Below are 21591 nucleotides of genomic sequence, written 5' to 3'. Positions count from 1 at the left end.
AACCAACAGCTAGTTTTGATAAATAAATGTAATTTGATTGTTCATATAAGACAATAATCAATTCACTTCTGCACATAAATGCATACCAAAATAACAATATTTTAGCATATAGAAATGAGTAACTAACCATCTTGTAATTTCCAGTTTTTCCTAATTTCCTCATTATTGAGTAGAATGATAATCTAGCAGCTTTGTTTTCGAACATAGAAACATAGATTCATATTTCTGTATTTTGACCACTATTGTATGTGTATTTGTTGCACTGAAATAATTAGATCAATAAAGTGGAACGTGTCTTTCATCCCAGTGAATTGCCTTAACAAGAGGAAGAAGAATGCCTTCTCTTCTAAGATCAGGCACCTGGTAACAATGCAGTTTGTAGCATGGCAATTGGAAGTTTAAACAAAAGTTGACTCTGCCTCTTCTAACAGCTCAGATTTAACATTCAAAAATATACCAAGCGAGAAGGGTGTTCCATGGAAAGGTTTACCATTTCTATCTGTGTCACATAGGCATCCTGCAAAACATAAATATTGCTGCAACTCCAAATTTTGGCACTCTCCTGGAAAATTGGAGCATTTATTTTTTGGGATGAAGATTCCTGCTGCTGCTGGCAGTTGGAAAGAAATTTGCAGGAACAACTGAGATTTTTGAGGATTTTTTCTGACAAATAGCAGTCTACCAATAATCTTTTCTCAGAATATCATAGCTTTACACTCTGCATTGGTTTTTAGGCTTCTTTGTTGTTTTTCAAAGGTACTCATTAGAATATCTAGTATGGTAATTCAAAATCTTCTGTTCTATATAAGCTTCTATAAATACGTTTTTCCAGGAATCTCATTTTAACTAATTGATGAAGGAAAACTTAATTTTCTTGAATCTCACCTATAGCACAACAATAAAATAACAGCATCACAAATGACTTGCTGTACAATTTAGCGGAAACACGACAGCATCGGTACTGTCATGCTTGTACACAATGCAATACAAGGATTGAAGTGGGAATAATTTTTCAAAGGAACAACTTGTATGGGACATTGGTAAACACAGATGAGGATTGGCATTTCCCAAAATTGACTTCAATTTGATGTAGCTAATATCAATGAAGCAGATTCCCCCATTTCTCTTTCAAGATCTCGTAAGATCTATTGAGTGGGACAACCTTGATCCCATGCACCATTGAAACTTCTCTAGTTTGCGTCTCTTCAAAACTCAAGTCTTCAGTCACAAGTCCTAGCCTCAGTAGAGTCTCCATCGCTTTATCAATGGGCATCTCAATCTAGTTGCAACAAAAATCAATACATATTAAAATTAAAAAATAATTAACAATGTGATCTTCAAAATTTTCAAGAGGTGAAGCAGCAATGTTTATTCACACATGGTTTCCAACCAGATAATATCAAGCCAATGAGTAGAATACAACATTCTCTTTTAATTTATCAAGAGTTCAACAATTTGTACACTTATTTAATTTTCTAATGGTAGGTCATTTTTTCCCTATTGCTTTGTCCATGTACACTATGCTATGCTAAATCACACATCCGAGGTCTCACTTTCCAACCTTAAGAAGGTTGCTAGGAATGTTCAACTAGCAGAATAGTACATAAACAACGATTCAACAGTATGTTAAAATATTTCAGACATCTTCTTGATAAATGAAAACTGAACTTGACACGATCATTATGGATTTAACAGATATATTGACATCTTTGATATACCTGCTCCTTAAATTTACTGTAAAGGAAGCGCTCACAAAGGTCAGCAATTGCTTTCCGACTCTCCACCTGTAGAATAGGCATGGTAATAGTTAAATTAGTACCACAGAATAAGAAAAATACTTCTAATCATAATTTAGATTAATTCATGATTGAAATCCATTTCCATGCATTTGTTGCTCAACTACAGGCTGAACAATTTTTTTTCCTTTGCAAGTAAAATTTATTTGCTTTTTGATGAACAGTGAGATTGGCACACACTCAATTAAAAGAGCAGAGAGATCCCCTTAGTAACTTCAGCAACCATAGAATGCCACCATATATACAAATCATGGACATGTTGATGAATATTACACAGCTGTATATTCAGGCAGTAAGCCATCAGACAAAATATCTTGTGTCGTCTAAGATGCCTTCCATTACAGTAGCAATATATAATGACAAAAAATACTTATTGCACCATATTTTATTTTTGTTTTAAGTGTTCTATCAATCATCCAATAAGAGTATAAGTGCTAGTTATATGAAAAAGCAGATGGATGGCATCAAGATATCATGCTGGGCATAAGTTTACAGAGGTGATTGTTGGGTCATTTCTTCAGAATTGTGGTCTTACTGGCTTTGCTTATATTCTTAGCTGTTGGAGGTCTCGCTGAATGCATCAGAATTGTATATCTGGACTTGTCTCCTAAGGATTTCTCGGGGGCCCTATACATGACCTGCAGTTAGAAGAGTATTCAGAAATGATATTCAGTTGCTATCATGTTTGAGAGATCTTTCTGAAATAACCAGTTTGTACCTGGAAGTATTTGATCAACAAGAGTATGTTTGGGAAGTTCAGGACAAAATCATTGATGCCTTGCTTCTGATTATATCATATTTGAAAAGAGAGGAAATCTCAGAACTGTGAATGTGTTGCAGGGAATTGTATTCGCTACAGAGAATGAGGTCAGACTATTTCATATTGCTCCTGTGTATTTCAATTAATTAATTTAATCTCTATGAGTAAATACTTGTCTGCTTGAATGATCAGAGTCTAAGTTGGAAATCTAATTGTATAAACTTTTGCGAATTAAGTATAGTCTTTGCAAGTTAAGTTCTTTTCATGCAAAGTTTATTGTACAGACTTGCAACTAAACTTGAATACAAACCTGCAAACAAACATTGATATCGGCGCTTTAGAAATTTGAGTCTTATAGCAATTTGTTTGACAAAATTGCTTAGAAGGGAAAGTGGAAATTAGGCCAATATCCATTAGGGATATTACACTTGCAGAGACCGATTGTAGACGTTTCCTGGAGATTATGCTTGATTTCTTTCTACAAGGTAGACGCCAAATGGAGGGTTTTTGTAATGTCCCCACTTTGAGATAGAATTTAATAATAAATAATAATAATAAAATTAAAATACAAAATTAATAAAAATAAAATAAAAATAAAAATATGAAAGAATATAATTAAATATATTTAAAATTTAATTAAGTTAATGAATTGTCAAATGACATGGAATGAAAAGTTGTGACTCCCTCAAACATGAGATATAAAAGGGAGAGGAGAACCTCATTTGAGAGGGGGAGATATGGAGAAAGGAAGAAGGGAGGATGTAAATCAAGGAAAGATTAATGGAAGAAGAAAAGGAATGGGAAGTAGATAAGAAAGTGGCTCTTTCAAATGGTAGAAACCATGGTTTGCAAACTCTGTGAGTACTCTCTATTTTTTTTGCTGGGTGAGTTTTTACAAGTTCAACTCTTGCGTTTTTATAGACATAAGAAAAAAACAGGTAAAAATGCCGACGCATGTAAAGCACTATAGTTAAAATGCATTTTCACACGTTGTTTTGCCATAAAACCATGCATTTTCTCTTTCAAGATATCAATTTTTAATTTAATACATTTTGTAATTGAATTTTGCAAAAAAATGTTTCTTTAAGAAATTTTTATTTTTATAGTACTTTCTAAGATGCCGAGTTTTTGCCAAGTCAAAAGTTTTGGACTTGTCGAGTACTCTTTGAGTCTGAGTTTGCGAACTATGGTATAAACTATGAAGGGTTGCACTCTTTTAAAAGGGTGCTAATTGTGAAAGGTCGCGTCTCTTGCCAAAGGGCATACATGATGAAGAGGTGTGACCTCTCCCTCACATTAGGAGATATAAAGGAAAGAAGGTTTATTTGAGGAAGGGATCCAAGGGAGATCAGTTTGGTGACTCAATTCTTATGAAAGGTGGTGACTCTTTCACCAATAAAGTATAAAGGAGAGATCAATCCAAGCATGTCTCACTCAACCATCACTCGTCTCTCATGGATCCACAAAAGCAATCATCAATAATCAAATCAAGCAAACAATCAATCATAAGATCGTACTATCAAATCCGCATTCATTCAATCACCAATATATGAAACCAGCATTCATGACATCATCACTCTTCGATCACCTAATCAACCATCACTTAATCATCACTTACCAATACTTCAAGTCATGCAATCAATCAATCATTCATACAAGTACCAACCATTAAGCAACAATACATCAATCATCAAGTGATCATTATCAAAGATAAGAAATAGACATTCAAATCAGCAAGTACTAGCGTGCTCACTTATTTAAATTAAAACAACAGTCTCTATATTGATAAAGAATTGTGGTACACTGCATACTATTTGACATTATGACTTGACTGAACTATTAATTGGTCTATCAATTGATATGAATTGGGAATACTTTACAAATAATACATCTGGCTACTGTTATACATATCTACATTGTAATTCTTGCTATGATGAAGTGTATGCATATTAGAATAGATATAAGGATTCCTTTAAACTTTCACCCAAACTACCGTTCTGTTATGGAGGGGAGGTAGGTTATATTAGGAGAGCAAGAGGCTTAAGGGTCCATTCTGTTGTTTTAGGTGTGCTCGATTAACCACGGGCAATGATTTGCCCTCCCAATCATAGACAATACCCGATTGTCTCACCCGAGCACTTCTCTTCTAAATTTAGTCTGCTGTAGAATTGTGTATGTTCGATGATTATGAGTGGAGATTCAATCTCCCTTAAATATATTGCAAGTGACCCTTCACCAAGGGTCGGCTATTCTCTGAACAACATGTTTCAATACATAGAGGTGGCAGACTCCCAAGTCGACCATTCACATGATAAATATAAACCATAATTACAAAAGCAAATCGGCACATATGTGATTAATACATTAGTGCAAATAAGTGTCCATAACTCAGACCTATAATTGTCTAAGGCTGATAGGCCAATTAGACAATTATATAAGCTATGTCCGCCATAGAAGGATCCGACCATAGATACAAACATCAACACTCCCTCTTAGCTAGGGAGGAATCCTTCTCGATATCTGAGTCACATAGAGACATCCACCATGGCTACTCCCAAAGGGTGGGTTCATCATGGCTACTCCCATGAATGGAAATGCAAATGAACACAACCACCATGGCTACTCCTAGAGGGTGGGTCCATCATGGCTACTCCCATGAATGGAAATGCAAATGAACACAAGTGCCCATCACAAATCCTCAACATGATGTCATCATCTCATCATGATGTTCACCATGGCTACTCCCAGAGGGTGAATAAACACAAGTGCTAACTCATGGAGTCTCTCACATGACATCCACCATGGCTACTTCCAGAGGGTGGAACAAGGGCTTTCACCTCAAACTTCTCTCGTAGAGAAGAATGCATTAACAAGGACTTGCACCTCAAATTTCTCTCACAGACAGGAATGCATTAACAAGGGCTTGCACCTCAAACTTCTCTTGCAGAGAAGAATGCATTAACAAATCTTTATGATGATGTGGCTCCCTCTGAATCTGATATCAACCTTCTGACCTCCTCGTCCAAGGTTGCCTGAAATGGTTTGTCAAACTCCCTCTGAATGTTAATTCCTCCTCTTCGAAGAAACTGATCACAATCTGTATAGATTCTTCCTCTTCGAGAGATGTTTCAACTCAGTCCTTAAGGACAACAGGGGCAAGCCCCTCTCTCTCTCCAATGTGAAGACAATCATCCCTTCAATATTCCAAATTATTTAAGGAACTCAATCGTGATGAACTGGTAGGTTTAGGGGGCTCTCAGGCAGATCACAATGTTCTTGACTCAAAAGGCACACTTGTACAACGGTATAATGTGGTGCAGAGAGAGCGTCTCAATTTAAGTCAATGTCTTGTTCTTTTTGGCCTTGTAGTTCGAATTAATCAGCGATAGCATTTCATGCTAGGATCGGCACCCATCTTCAGCATTAGCGAAATCAATATCATCCTTATCACTGTTCACAACATCCTTGGAGATCATATCACTTACATACCAACGCGATAACCAGTATAATTTGATCATGGCACCATTGGAGGTGGTGGCAGAGATTATCACATTCTGATTGCATATCATATCGAGTGGACATCTCTGCGATAACAAGGCGATGATATTTATGACATCTGCGACACATATATATGCCATTTATACCAGAGGTTTATACTCTTGGGGTGGCATCGTGGCACTACAATCAGACATACATTTCACAATAGCATTCTGAGATTGTGATACTATTCACTTGAGATCACGACATTCTGGCAATCACCGATCATCATCATCAACACTTTGCAATACGTGCGACCCATACTTGCTCGAGCATTCAGTGATACCAGTGGTGATCGAGTCAGTTTGGAACTACATAATCAGAGATACAATGATCACCAGCCAAATCGGATAATTCATATTTGTAGTAGCAAACTCATCACAACTACCTCCTGCGACTTGAAATACAATGGCTTCATTGATCTTCATACCCAATGATCAAACGGTACATCTCCACATCATCGTGAACAGGTGATAATACTAGCGAATATACGAAGTATCTCAAGCAATATTCAACTCGATAAACAGTTTGGGTGACAATATAGACATTGGTCATGCCATTGCAGAACATTTATCAATAAGGAATCGGTTCGGTATTTTCTAGAAGACCATACAACACCATCGAGTCGATAATCATTCTAGATCAATTCATCAGCATATACATTGCCAACATTTAGACTCTTATTGGCCTTAATCAGAGACACGACTCAATACAAAGGAGAACGATATACAGTGAATAGTTTGTTCAACAACATCCTCCTTATATATATTTAGACACAGATTCTATTTGAGACATAACCATATCTTCAGATCAGACACACAGAGTTCATATCCTTCTGTGATTGTGTAACGACAAGTTCACATAATTATCGACTTGCATTTGTATATCGTGGTATCTGCGCTTCCCAACGCAGATACTTATTGTGAGAAGACTCATTGCCGTTTATATCATTGTCTCTACATTGCTATGATAATTGATTTATGAAATAACAGGCACGAGATCGAATATGCTCTAATACCATGTTGTTTTAGGTGTGCTCGATTAACCACGGGCAATGATTTGCCCTCCCAATCATAGACAATACCCGATTGTCTCCTTCGAGCACTTCTGTTCTAAATTCAGTCTACTGTAGAATTGTGTATGTTCGATGATTATGAGTGGAGATTCGATCTCCCTTAAATATATTGCAAGTGACCCTTCACCAAGGGTCAGCTATTCTCTGAACAACACGTTTCAATACATAGAGGTGGCGGACTCCCAAGTCGGCCATTCACATGATAAATATAAACCATAATTACAAAAGCAAATCGGCACATATGTGATTAATACATAGTGCAAATAAGTGTCCATAAATTGGACCTATAATTGTCTAAGGCCGATAGGCCAATTAGACAATTATATAAGCACTGTCGGCCATAGAAGGATCCAACCATAGCTACAAACATCAACACATTCGAGTTGGGTAACCCTGGGTGGGGCTGGGAGGTTGAATGGCGGGTGTCATTCCATGCTCCTGGGCTTCATCCCGTGGATAGGTTATTGGGGGAAAGCCTACGGGAATTCCGAATGTACATTATGAATATTATTGAATTGATAAGAATCCTATTTTTAACATTGTTGAGCTATATGTTTATTTATCTTGTGATAACTAACTTGGTTACAGGCTCTAAATCAAGATACTAAGTTGACAATTTACATTCTTGAGTATAATCCAAACCCTATTTGGGAATTCTAGGGCAAATTGAGTTAACTCCCTGTTGTGACCTAATCACACATCACCCTATCCCAGATAGGGACCCCCCTTTGCTTTTAGGCCCTTTTGGTCGTTTGGCTTTCGTTTTGTGTGTGTTAGTGGCAATCTCTTCAATCTCTCTGCATTACGGGTGTTTGGGAGTCAGTTGGGGTTAATCTGCTTCTCTGTCAAGCAAATTCTGTGAGCTCTAGGGCCTGTTTTGTCCTTTTTCTAGGGTTTTGCCTTCTGTCCTAGATTTTAGGGGTTCCTGTTAGGGTTTCGGAAAAACTAAGCATACGATTGGAGTCGGGACCCTTCAAGGGACCTCCCAGCAAATTTGAGCCCAAACGGAGTAACTTTCTATTTTTAGAAAGTCCCTTTTTTTTAGGGATTTTTCCGAGTCCCAGAATGTCGCCATTTTGCCAAAAATCAAACTTACTATTTTTAGTAATTTCTATTTTTAATAAATTTCTATTTTTAGTAAGTCGTCCCGCGCCCTGTCTTGGGCTCTAACTTTGACATTTTGGAAAGTTTCTATTTCGGGAAAGTCTATTTGTGGCAGGATCAGGCTAGGAGACAACGGAGAGTCAACATGCACAATCACTTCTAAATCTGGAAAGTTGAAAGCAGACAGGCAGGGGTCTAAAATGGCTAAATCTGAAGAATCATCCCTGAAGTGGAAGGTCAAAATATTCTAAGTCTGGAAGTCATTCACAAGCAAGAAGTTCTGCCTCTCCATGGACATGGCTAAAATGCGCCTAGGTCAGGTCTGGGGCACCAAAACCAAGGATGGATTCACAAGTACAATTTTCCACCTCTCCATGGACATGTGCAAAATGCGCCCAGGTCAGGTCTAGGGCGCTGAAATCAAGAAGACATTCACAAGTGGAATTTTCCACCTCTCCATGGACATGTGCAAAATGCGCCCAGGTCAGGTTTGGGGTGCTGAAATCAAGAAGACATTCACAAGAGCAATTTTCCGCCTCTCCATGGACATGGCAAAAATGCGCCCAGGTCAGGCCTGGGGCGCTAAAATCAAGAAGGCATTCATAAGTACAATTTTCCGCCTCTCCATGGACAGAGCTAAAATGTGCCCAGGTCTAATCTGGGGCGCTGAATCCATGAAGGCATTCACAAGTGGAAAATTCATGAATCCTTGGCATGGTAAAATTTCACCCAAACAGAAAATTTGAAATTTTGTTTAAGGCACGGATTCCAAGGAGTCAAGGAAGAATAAAAAGCAGAAATTCCCCTCGGGCGAATTTTCAATTATGCTATTTTTAGACATCAAATCCTGGTCAAATATGGAAACTTTTATAGATTCCGAATCAGGACGAAATTCCCCATCCAATGAACCCAACTCCTAAAATTTAGGAAGATCCCTAAAAACTAGGGATATGGAGAAAAGCCGGAAAAGTTCCTTCGACGACATGAGATGACAAGTCGGAGTGGAATTGAGCAAATCCCGAGAAAAATCCTGCAATCTCCCTCCAAAATTGGAAAGTATGGAATCAACGAGTTGGTAGGAGGAATCTTCCAAGTATGACGCATGACTGGGAGCATTTAAGGAAGGTTCTAAATTGGAACTCACACGCATGGGAAACTGCCTTGCATGTTATAGTGATTAAGGAAAGTATGACACGCCATAAATACAGTTACTAATTTGATGCCTCTTGAGAATTCTATATAAGTTGGAAAAAACATTTCATTTTTCACGTGCGAGATTCAGGAAAGGAAGAGGGAAGAAGTGAAAAGTTTTTTATACTTAGTCTCTATTTCATCATTTTGAAGTATTCCCAAGATGGCGGAACCTAGCAGGACAACTACTATCTCCAGGTAGGCAATGATCAAAGTAGAGACGAAGGGTTTTCTTCCCCATTCTCAGTTGAATTCAAGATGGGAAGAGATTAGTGATACCAACTTCGGCACGTTCAACTGGGCTGCATTCAAGATAAGAATGTTCGGAACTGTAGGACACAATCCATCTCCGACAGCTGTCAATATTGTGAGAAGTGGAATAGTTGCAGCAGCTGGCTTTCCTCCCGCCATTCAATGCCCAGATCTAGTCTTGGAATGTGCAGCACGTTACAATCTGGAGCGGAAGACGATCTCAACGCCAGACGGCAAGTTATTGGCAACATTGACTCCAGAGGCGATTGGTGAAGCCTTCGGAATCCCTTCACATTACACCATGACATACAGGACCAGTAGCGGAGCCCAAGCAGTCTATGAAGCAGGCCCCACCAGGTGTGCTGATTTGATCAACAAGCAATGGTTGTTGAAACCTAGAGTACACGTTTCCAAGATGCCCAAAACTCTCACAATCTTCGAGTTCAAGCAGGAATATGTGGACATGATAAAAATGCTGAGCAGAGTAATGGGATGCTCACACACGGTGAACTTCGAGCCTTGGATGTTCTTCTACATTGGCGAGATCATGAATTCTAATACATTGATTGACTGGGCTAGATTGATCAGCCACTACTTGCACGAATAATTAAAGAACCTGCAGGAGAAAAATTCTCAGTCCTTTTCATGAGTTCCTACCTATTCTATATGTTGGCACGAAGGGGTGGATTCGATGGGCTGCCAGCAAGAGGAATCATGGGCTGCGGGCCAGCTCAGCTAAAGGTGCATGAATGTTATCCTCAGCTACATCTCCACAACGTGAATTCTTACAAGTTGGCGAATGACACCTTCACCATGTACCTGACACGACTTATGCAAAATAAGTTGCACATGAGGTTGTCTCCCTAAGCAAGTGCTTTGGTCCAGAAGTATGGCGCCGCGTTCCTGCAGTTCCCCATGTTCACCTACATCAGGACACAGGGTTTCTCCTTCCAATCTTACAAATTGCCTAGATATCTGTCAGATAAGCTTATATTGCTCGAGCTCATGAGGCAATTGACTGCCTACGATCAGCTGTAGAAGAAGAAGAAGAAGCAATCTATTGAATTTCCAGTTGTCTTGGGGGATTTCATGGAGATATGCCCAAGATTGGAGGCCGCTGAAAGTGCAGCAAGCGAGTTGGCATTCTACCGACTACCATTTTACACTTCCAGGGCCCAATATGATCCTTACAGCCAGATCAGGAAGGTTGCCGGTGTCAAATTCATACATAGATTTCACTTGGAGGATTACTGGGCCGGTGCCGAGGATGACTTTGAGATCCGGAGAAGAATGCACTCCAGACTGCCCCTCGACACCATCAGAATAAGTGAGATCCACCAGGTGCCAGACCAGGTGAAGGAAGACTTAGATTTGATGCAACCTGAATTCGAGAGGATAAAAGATCAACCTATCCTATTGCCAGGTTGGTCGGAGCCTGAGGTAGATGATTTGAACATTTTGGCTAGGCTAGTGCTAAAATTCACTAAGCACTGGATTGACAGGCAGACAAGAAAGTTGGTTGAAAACCATGCCCCCTTGACATACCAGCTGATGGGAAATCTGGATTCTCACAGTGAGGCAATTGAAGACTCTTCACAGGGTCAGGCAGGAAGAGAGGCCCGGATAGACAAAGGAAAAAGTGCCCCAAAGAGGCCAAGGATAACAAAGACGAAGGATGCCCAACAGGAAATCCCGCGCGAGGTTCAGTAGGAAGACCAGCAGGAGGAGCCTCCACATAAGAGAACGAGGACAGGAAGGGAACATTCACTAGTTAGCTCCGCGAGCGTACAAGAAGTAGAAATTGTTGTCCTCATTTTTGTTTCCAAAAATGAAGGACCATTACATGAAATTTTTGTGAAAAAATAAAAAATTTTACTCTATGGCATTCTTCCCGAGGCAGAATTTCGACTAATCCTTGGACTGGCTTAATCCTCAGTCCATCCTCAAACTACGTTTCGAATTTCGTCAAATTCTGGGTTCGTTTGCTATGTCTTTCCTTCAATCGGGTTTTAAAATCCCGACTGCAGGTGGAGAATTTTCTTCAAACTGCAAGTTTTAATGATATTCATTGTTTTGGTCTTTGTAGGGGAATTTTTGACTTATTACATGTGCACTTTTATTTAGAAGATGTTACTTGTAATTTGTTTTAAATTTCCCCTTTGTTGTTTTTATCTTTTTTATTGTTTTTTGGTCTTTTTTAGTTAAAATAGGGATTTTTTGACTCAATTACAAGTAAACTTGCAGTTTGGTCAAAAAACCCCTACTTTAATGGTTTTTGCATGTAATAGGGATTTTAAATCTCCATTACATATGTGCAAGCAAGTATAACTTGTTGTAGAGATTTTATTTCCCATTTACAAGTATTTAAAACTTGCAGTTTGCTCCAAAAAACCCGATTTTGCCTTGCAAGTGCATTTTTGACAATTTTTAAACTTGCTATTTGGCCAAAAAATCCCGATTTTGGCTTGGTAAGGGAAAAAGTGAATTTTAAAACTTGCTATTTGGTCTAAAAATCCCGATTTTGCCTTGTAAGTGAAAAAGTGACAATTTAAAACTTGCACTTTGGTCCAAAAAACCTGATTTTGCCTTGCAAGTGCATTTTTGACAATTTTAAAACTTGCTATTTGGCCAAAAAATCCCGATTTTGGCTTGGTAAGTGAAAAAGTGAATTTTTAAACTTGCTATTTGGTCTAAAAATCCCGATTTTGCCTTGTAAGTGAAAAAGTGACAATTTAAAACTTGCACTTTGGTCCAAAAAACCCGATTTTGCTCATAAAGTGCATTTTTGACATTTTAAACTTGCTATTTGGCCAAAAAATCCCGATTTTGCCTAACATGTTGAAAAAGTGAAATTTTAAACTTGTCATATCCTCCAAAAAAACCCGATTTTCATTGTTTTTGGGAGATAGAAAGCGTTTTGGATTCCTCCCTATTTTTATGCATTTTCAAACACCTTTCACACCACATGGAGGTTAAGATTGCTGGTTTTTAGCTTTATAACAACAAACACGTTTTTGCCAAAAAACCACGTTTTTCTTCATTAAAAATGCCACGAATCAGCAATGTTATGAATCATTTTGGCTTGGTATGCTAAGGTATTGAGGTTAGAAAGAGTCTTAGCCATTTTCCATGCCATTTCTCATGCATTTGCTGCCACGTTTTTCAGTTTTGGGCATTTTTTCAAAAACGTGGCTAGGGTTTTGGAATACGGTTAATTTCTTTTTAAGAGATATTCTTCTTTATTTCAAAGATTGATCATCTTTTGGAGAGGCATTTTTAGATTGGAGCAAGGTAAGATTTATTTTCTTCTTGTTTCATTTTTCTTGTTTTCTTGTTTTTCCTTTCTAGTTGTAAATTTGTAAATGGTTGGTTCTTCCCCAAAAATCAGATTTTGTGAGAGAGATTTTCCCCTTTGTAAAGCAATTTTAGAATTGCATTGTTCTTCCCCATTTTTCCTCTTTACTTGTATTCGGGATTTTAAAATCCCGATTACAAGTTGGATGAAAATAATTGTTCTTCCCTTACGGATAAAAGATTTAACCATATTTTGTTGAAATTCCAAGTTGCAAAGATGAAAAATACCCATTCTTTCAAAATCGGGGTTTTAGAACCGGATTACATGTTGAAAGTTCTTCTCATTTTCTTGGAGATGATCTTCCCAAAATCTTTTCATATTCATTTCCATCATCCATACATACCATTTCATCCATTCATTTCACATCTTCATTCATTTTCCCCATTTAAAGCCTACCTACGGTCAGCCATCCAGAACCCGAAATTGGTCCAAAATACGCTCAAAAAACACTTGAAAATAAGTTCTAAAGTTCCAATTACAAGTGCAAACTTGTAGTTACCCATTACACATATGAAGTTGCATGTTTGTTCCCCACAATTGCAAGTTAATGCTCTTGTTTATCCCACACATGTAATGCAACTTCCAAAACCCGAAATTCACTTGTGAGCCCATTTTTGCATCAATTTCTCTCTTCCCTTGTTAGTCCGGTTTGCACACACGATCTACCAAATCAATGGATTAAGGTATGGGCCTTATTTTGCAAGCAAATTTCAAGAATGAAGGATGATACAAAGAAGAAATACAACAACAATTCATGGTTGAGAGCATAAAATGCTTTCAAGACAAAGATGGCCATGACATGAAAAGAGGAAGGCAGCCCGTTCTCTCTTGAAAAGCTAGTACTACCCCAAGCAAGAAGACAAGGATGCAAGTTCCCGTTCCGGTTCAAGATGTCTTTACCAATCTATAATACTTCAAGTTCTAGCATCCTGAAGCGACATGAAGATCATCACAGACAAAGGATGATGTAGTTAGAGTCGTGTCTTTAGACACATGGAATAATTTTAGTTATGCATTTGTAATTTCGTTTTGACAAGTTACATGTAAAAGTATTTTTTGTAAAAAGCAAGTTACACATTACTTGCACTTTTGTAATTACATGTAAGGCAACTACAAGTTGTGTCCGATTAGGACTGTAGTTGGAATAAGTCTTAGTTAGTTAGAGTAACTCTTAGTTAGTTAATGAAGTCTCAGTTAGTTATTGAATGAGTCTCGGTGGTTGAGAGAATCTCTCAAGTTAGTTAGGATCCTCCCACCTTTTTCTCAAGGCTCCTCTTCTATAAATATTGGAGGAGTCTATTGTAATTTTTATCTTTTGGAAAGCAAGCAAAAACTCTGCCAAATTTACAGCAAGAAGTCTTTGAGCTTATGTATGTGAATTGAAGGTTTTGAAGAATAAGAAAGAAGGATTACTCAAGTTTTGAGTCTTTGAGCTACATGTTTGAGTTTGAATCTTTTTATTTCTTCTATGCAAAGTGTTTCTAAAGGAGCTTAGTCCAATCTGATTTGAAGTCTTTGAGCTGCAAGTAGAGAAGATTAATTAAAATAGGAAAATCTCTAGGAGTAGCAAGTCTTTGAGCTTGCGTCTATTCTTGAGGAAAAATTACTGTTTGATAAGAAATAGCAGCAAGTCTTTGAGCTTGCATTATTTCTTGTCTTTGTGTTAAAAGAATAAATTATTCCAGTCTTTGAGCTGTTGTCTTTTATTCGTTGTAAAATTTAGTATAGCAAAGGGTAGATAGGACTTCCAATAGTCAAGGCTTTGAGCTTGATATTGCTGTCCCGTCCCGAAGGAAGTGACGGAAGTCTTTGCGCTTTCAGGAAACTTCATTTCCTTTCTCTCATTTCACTTGAAAGTAGTTACTGCTGTTCATTTTCAATTGCTATCCTTTTCTGTGAAGAGAAAAGGATATTGTCTTTCTTGAAGAATGAAGGAAGACTGCTGTCCCATCCTGTTTTTATTTCAGTTTTAGTTAGATAGGGGGAGCCTTCCCTTAATTAGGAGAGTTTTTACTCGTGTGCTGTGGTTGAAACCACAATTTTGTATATTTCCCCCAAGTGTACAAAATTTTCAACCAACAAAAATGTTCCCACATCCCGCAGGCCCACTTCCAGGAAACGCTCTAGCACCTGATATACTCAACATCAATGCTTCACAGGGCCGTCATCAGCCAAGAAGTCAGAGGCAAGAGGTTTCCCCGCACCTGGAAGAAGTTCGCTAGGATAATTTCATAGAGACTATCCTTGGCGAAATGGAAGAGGAATCTCAAGAATGGGAGCATGTAGAGGATTACAGCCATTCCTTCCCCGCGCCGGATTGGTTGATAGGCAGATTGGGAAATGAAGCAGGAGGGGAGCCCAATCCTGCTCAGGAATTAGAAGAATTATTGAAGAGGATGGATCAGCCACCGGAAAGAAAGGCCCCCCGGATGTTTTCCAAGGTAGTTAGGGAAGAATCCAGAGCCCGGACCTTGCACATTGCTGAACTTGCGGTGGATAAGGGTAGGAGTGAGATCAGGCAGGAAGATTACGTCATCAGACAGGTGGATTGTGGCCATGCTTCCACCGGTCAAGTAATGGGAGATTTCGACGATTCTTCCTTTGCCATGAAGGAGAAATTGCTGAAGTCAAAAGCAAAGTGTAAGCGGCTGAAGGAGGAAAACGGACTTCTATGCGAGTATGTCAGGAGTTTCAAGAAACCCCTCAGGGAAGCAGGTCCTTCATCCACTCCCCCTCCCTTCCTTCCCAAGGAAGTAATTGATGATGTGGAACTTACAAAGGCAATGGCACAAAATTCTCGAGAATGGGTAGAGGATGTTTATGCTGAGGTAGGGAAATTTGTAGAAGATCTAGCTCGGCTCCATTCGAGGTTCGTGGCCCTCCTAAGTAGGTTGGAAACAGCGGAAGGACTATGGGAAGATGTTGATGTCTACCAAGACTTAACCATTTCCCGACTCAGGGCTCTGATGAGGACTCCAAGGCAAACACTGGTAGACGGGAAAGTAATCCAGGAGAATGAAGCCTACGACTTTCCCTGATGGTTCTACACCATCTGTTCAGGGAAGAACACCCTTGATAAATTCAGCATTGACTCTGTCACCTTGAAGGAATCCATCAGAGGGATACAGGAAGAAATCTTCAGTGCCATGGAAGCTTTATTTTCAAGGAAACTCAGCGATGGGGGAACAACAGTGAATTCCTTGAAATCCCAGTTACATGATTTCTTCTTCGTCGGTTCGTTTCCCAAGGAACATTTTGCAAATGTTTCTTCATTCTCCAGTATGATGAAGAAAACATAGGAGGCCATGGCAGATTGGGAAGGTTTCTTTTCCAGAAGCGAAGAGGAGATTGCCTTGATGGAATTCAACATCGAGAATGTGCCAAGTGTCTCCATCGGAGAATTGGAAGCCGTCGTCGGTAGGTTCATTACTTATGCCATTAATGAGCGAGATAATGGTCGTCCGTTTTGGACGAAAGTCTTTTGACTGAACCATGATGGCGTATTTATGGCTGAAGAGAACATTGACTAGGCGCGGGACCGGTCAACGCATGCCACCATAGGATAAGGGAATCTTCTTGCATGTCGTCCTCTCATAATGGTTTTATGACGGATTCTTCTTGCATGCCGCCGTCGCTTGGAGAGTGATGGGCATTTATGATGACGTTAGTTATATTTTGGGCATGATCATCATCATGGGCGCTATTTTAGGCCCTTTTAAATTTATTGTAAGTGGGCATAATGGGTTATTTAATGCAGATTCCCACCTTGTTGCATCATGTGTGGAGAATCTTTTGGGCAAACCCTAATTAGGGTTTTGCATGTACTCTGGGCTTGAGGCCTATATAAGGGGGTGACCCCCTCATTTGTAATCAGGACAGACTATCGTCAGAGATTGTTGCTAAGAGTTTTTGAAGCAAACACTTAATACATTGCTCAATTGTTGGTGTGTTCTTGTGTTGTTTTGTTACTCGCATGGTCTCGTTCTCTTCATAGATTAGATTTATTTTCATGCTATTAGATGAACTGGATTTGATAGGATCGCTTGTTGCCAAATTTGTGCTCATACTTTTGGTGTGTAGCTGATTGTTGCATACCGTGCAAAGTTAGTCTGAGCCTCGTTATATGTGTATGTTCAACTTCGATTGTTAGAAGAGATTGTTCTATCTGATGGTTTCTTTTGACGATTTGAATATCTTTAGCACTCCCCCTGAAGATTGCACCACCTTCATGTAGTTGTGCGTTGCTGGCAAAGCGAAGCGCAGTTGGATTTTGCACAAGTTATCCCGTCTCCTCGTTCCTAGGATTAGATTACCTTTAGTTTAGTTCCCCTCTACCCTATTCCTATTTACTTTCTGCATATTTCATAATCCGAAAATCTAAAACTTAGAACTTCATTGCAAATCATCCATGTCAACAAAGTCTTGAGCTTACATAAATTTCTCCGACATACGTAAGGCCCCTTGGATTACCAGCAATCACATCCGCCAACTGAGTCACACCCGTAGCATAAAGGAACCTTGGAGTCGATTTGTCTGATCTTCCTACAATATCAGCATGCAATCGTACTTTGATCAAGAGAGAGTGAAGTGACCGTTGGGCAACTTTATTTTGTGTTGGATGCCGTCATAAAAAACACGTCAACACTCCCAATAGTGGACATTACAGTTTCCAATGAGAAGAAAATACATATAAATGCTGGCCACCAAAAAAAGTTTAAGCTGGACACTGAAGAAGTAGAGTTATTGAAGATTTATATTTGTACTTGGCATAAGATTAAGATTTCCAAGTCGTGGGCTTTCAAGGAGAATGTGCAATATGTGGGAAGATTTTCCCTTCTAGACGACAAGACGTCTATCATAGAAAATGGTGAAGTTAATATCCCTGCAATATTTGGAGTTGAGGGCTTCATGGTGAGCTTCTCTTGTGTGGCATGAGACTCAACTACCTGAGTGTTTGACCTGAGCGTTTGATTTCCTGAGCTTATTTCCTAGATGTGGCTGCAGATTTGCTCAATATTATTGTTGATTAAATATTCTGGAAGCATTCTCAATTTATTATTGAGTTATACTTTGCTGAGTGCAAGGTTTTGAGGAGTTAGATCACAGTTGTGGAACTTCTATTGTTGGATGTGGATTGTATGAACAGCATTCTTGGACGTGGGAGTAAATTCTATATGCTGTAACTGCTGTTATGTAATTTCCAGATTTATCAACTTAACTGTAAGATGGTTGCCATGTATTTCTGCCCGCTGCAGTATCTTTCTCATAATTGGAATATGAAATAAAGGTCAGGAACTTATGGTATCTATTCTTGTAATTTAATTGCAAATCTTTGTTGTTCAATATAAATAAGTTGAGTACATTTCTTAGCAAGCAATCAGAGTTAAATACCGTCAATATCATTTCCCAATTGCAAGACTTCATAAACCGGAACATGCAAACTATTTGACAAAATTACCTTGAGGAGAAAAGGTGAAAATTTTGGGCAAACCATTAAGGGTGCACGTTTCACTTCATTATCAAGACCTGCAACCATCTAGTGTATCTCTCTTTGTAGCAACAAGAGTCATTGGCTACATCTAATTTTTTGGAACTTTGTACTTAGCTTATATGTTGATTTTGTACAAAGTAGATTGTAATTAAAAATTTGGAAACTATTAGTATCTAGTTATTATTTATATAGTATGCAATCTACATTGTCCAATGCAATGTAATCAGAAATATAAACACAAACGGAAAAATTTATATTCCACATTCATGGGCTAAACTCTTGTTTGTAATTGTTGTCTATATCTCTATGCTATTAAAATGTCTTTTAAATTTAAAAAATAATAGGTTTTTTCCTTCTTTTTATTTTTGTAGTTTTCTAATTTCGAAACTTTGAATTTCTTACCAATTTTTTGAAAAAATCTTGTACTTTTGGTTTGAGCACCTTTTCCCCAAAAGATTTTTGCTTCTATAGTTGAGAACTTGAGATCAACTCCATCTCCCACCTACTAATAAGGTTTGTCTTCTTTTTTCCCTCTAGGAATTGAAGAGGGAGGAACACTATTTTTATTTCTCATGTTCATTATAAGATCTGGGAAAGGTATCATTGTCTCTATAAAACTGACGTGATTCTCTATTCACTTTCTTTTGCTATACTAATCAAAACCTCATATCCTTTTTTCTAAGAGGTTATCACTTTTAGGCATACTAGTGTGCTAATCTACTTGTAAATAAAATGTAAAACCCCTGGGTTCTAAGTTTGTTTGTTAATTACTAGTGTGCTATTCTATTTCAGTAATCTGATTTCTTTAAATGCAGAAAACTAAACAATTTTGGGTTTACTCTTACATGAAATAAACACAAGATCTAGGAATTGATTAGGAACAAGAAATGAAAGAGATTAGGGACAAAAGAATGCACTTTTTCTTTGACATCCAATGCAGTTCAAAAGGTAGAAAATGGATGAAGGAATTACGAAACGCTTTGGAGATGTAACTAGACTTTGGAAAATGTATTAGGTGGAGACAAACTGACAAGCCTGACAACAACGTAAGGGCACACTCATGACCAAAAGGGCACACTAGTGACTAAGACATGTACTATGGCCTAGAAAACATATTGGTGACCTCAACCTCACACTTGTGACCTCTACCTTACTCTAGTATCTAAAAACATATTGGTGACTCTTTGCAAGTGGTAGTGACCTTTGATTGCGATTGCCTGAAATTTTTAAGAGTTGTTTGCCAAAATTAAGCTTCCCTTTGGGGCTTGTAAAATTGAGAAATATGCCTATAGAGGTGAGACTGATTGCTACAAGTTTGAGGGAGGACAAAAAATGGTTTGCTGATATATGCCTACCTTAGTTAAACCTTGTTTGCGTGCTTCATCCTTCGAGAATGGAGTAAGTTGCAGGTTTGTAGATCCTAGGTGCTAAAGTGATCAAGAGATGTGTGCATAAGGGTAAGTGGAAACCTTAACAACTTGCTGAAAATAGTTGCATTTGTGGAGTGATGGAGGAGACACAAGGGTGTTAGAAATGCTTTAGTATGTGCCAATGGATTCCTCAATGGAGCTTCCATAATGGTAGGTTTTCCACTCGAATCCCCAGAAGTAGAGAACTCCAATGGAAGGAAACCTATCTATAGGCAAGAATAAATTTCAATTAGTGAGGAAGCTAAAAATCAGTCAAGATAATTTGAAACCAAGCTAATTCACAACTGCTTTGTATTCAGCTTCAACAGAAGATAGAGCCATGGTTTGTTGAAGCTTACTTTGCCATGAAACCACTCTTGAACCCAGGGAGAAGATGTGCTCACAAAGTATCAACTGATCTCACCAATCAAGGTCTATATATTCAATTAGCTCAAAAACTATTGTCCTTTGATAAAGTATGTCGAAGTCAAAAGTACCTTTCACATACCACAGTACTTGCTTTGCAGCTATCTGCTGAGAGAACTTTGAATTTGACGAAAACCAAGAGAGATAGCGAACAACAAATCAGAGATCAGATCTAGTGGATGTAACAAATATAAGTTGCTTATCAAATGTCTATAGAGTGATTCATCAACTGGGGATGAATCCTCAAATGCTGACAACTTTGGGTTGATCTCCATAGCTATAGAAGATGAATTAAAATTTCCCATCCCAAAACATTCCTAAAGATTTGTGGCATATTTGGTTTGAGCCATAAAGATACAATGATCAAATTGCCAAAACTCAACTCCTAGGCAATTATGTAGGTGACCTAGATTAGACATATCAAAAGCTGCACAGAGATTTGATTTATTTATTGAACCACAATATTTGTGCTTCCTTTGATGGTAAGATCATCAACATATACAATAACAATCACAATATCATTACCATGGCTCTTGACATAAAGATTTGACTTAGAAAGACTCCATCCATGACTTTTAGATGTTTATCAATCGTGAGATACCTGGCTCAAGAAGCCTGCTTAATTTCCTCAGATTTGAGACCAGACTCTTTCGCTTGTTGACAATAAATTATGTAATCAGCATTTAATTTGATAATGCATATTATTTTTAATAGAAAGTGAAGTAACGATCTTAGAATAGGCAATGCATTTGTTGTTTTTTAACAAACATGGTAAACAAAAAGGCTTATGAGATGTAACCAGGAGAACACAGGTGTGAAAAGCAAATTTTTATGTCCATGGGTGAAAGCACGTGTGCTAATTAACATGTTAATTTTTGTGCTGACTCTTTTGATAGAAATATTTGAGAAAAGGAAAAAGTATTTACCTTACAATCTTTTGCTTGAAGAAGAAATGCATACGCCAAAATAGCTTCCTTGAACTGTTTATTAAAATGGGAGAAATAGAAGATAGCCCAAAACAGAACATTAATAAAGGAACCAATCAACGTCAACATAAACTACACAATAGGTTATTATTTAAGTTCAGTCAGATACATTGATCTTTAAATCGATATAAACTACGCAATAGTTTTTGTTTTTCAAAATATATCATTCAACAGCTGAATTGAATCCCAAATTAGGAAAAACAACAAAC

The 21591-nt window shown here is 38.1% G+C and overlaps 1 protein-coding gene across 2 annotated transcripts in view; it reads right to left on the bottom strand.

Moving 5' to 3' along the window:
* Positions 1–280: 280 nt before the first annotated feature.
* LOC131066456 (uncharacterized) overlaps positions 281–21591 on the bottom strand; it is a 316657-nt gene continuing 295346 nt past the window's right edge. The window contains exons 12-14 of one of the 2 annotated variants that reach the window (XM_058001209.2): positions 21323–21376; positions 1719–1784; positions 281–1279 (exon numbers count right to left, since the gene is read on the bottom strand). In XM_058001209.2, coding sequence (XP_057857192.2) covers positions 1100–1279; positions 1719–1784; positions 21323–21376 — 300 coding nt within the window. In that variant the 3' untranslated portion in view covers positions 281–1099. Of the gene's footprint in view, positions 1280–1718; positions 1785–21322; positions 21377–21591 lie in introns of those variants that run through there. The other variant, XR_009111667.2, reaches the window with a different exon arrangement.

Source organism: Cryptomeria japonica, chromosome 11 (assembly GCF_030272615.1).
Source record: "Cryptomeria japonica chromosome 11, Sugi_1.0, whole genome shotgun sequence".
NCBI classification, from domain to species: Eukaryota; Viridiplantae; Streptophyta; class Pinopsida; order Cupressales; family Cupressaceae; genus Cryptomeria; species Cryptomeria japonica.
Note: the sequence above shows the minus strand (reverse complement) of the source record. Positions and strands in the feature narration are given on the sequence as shown.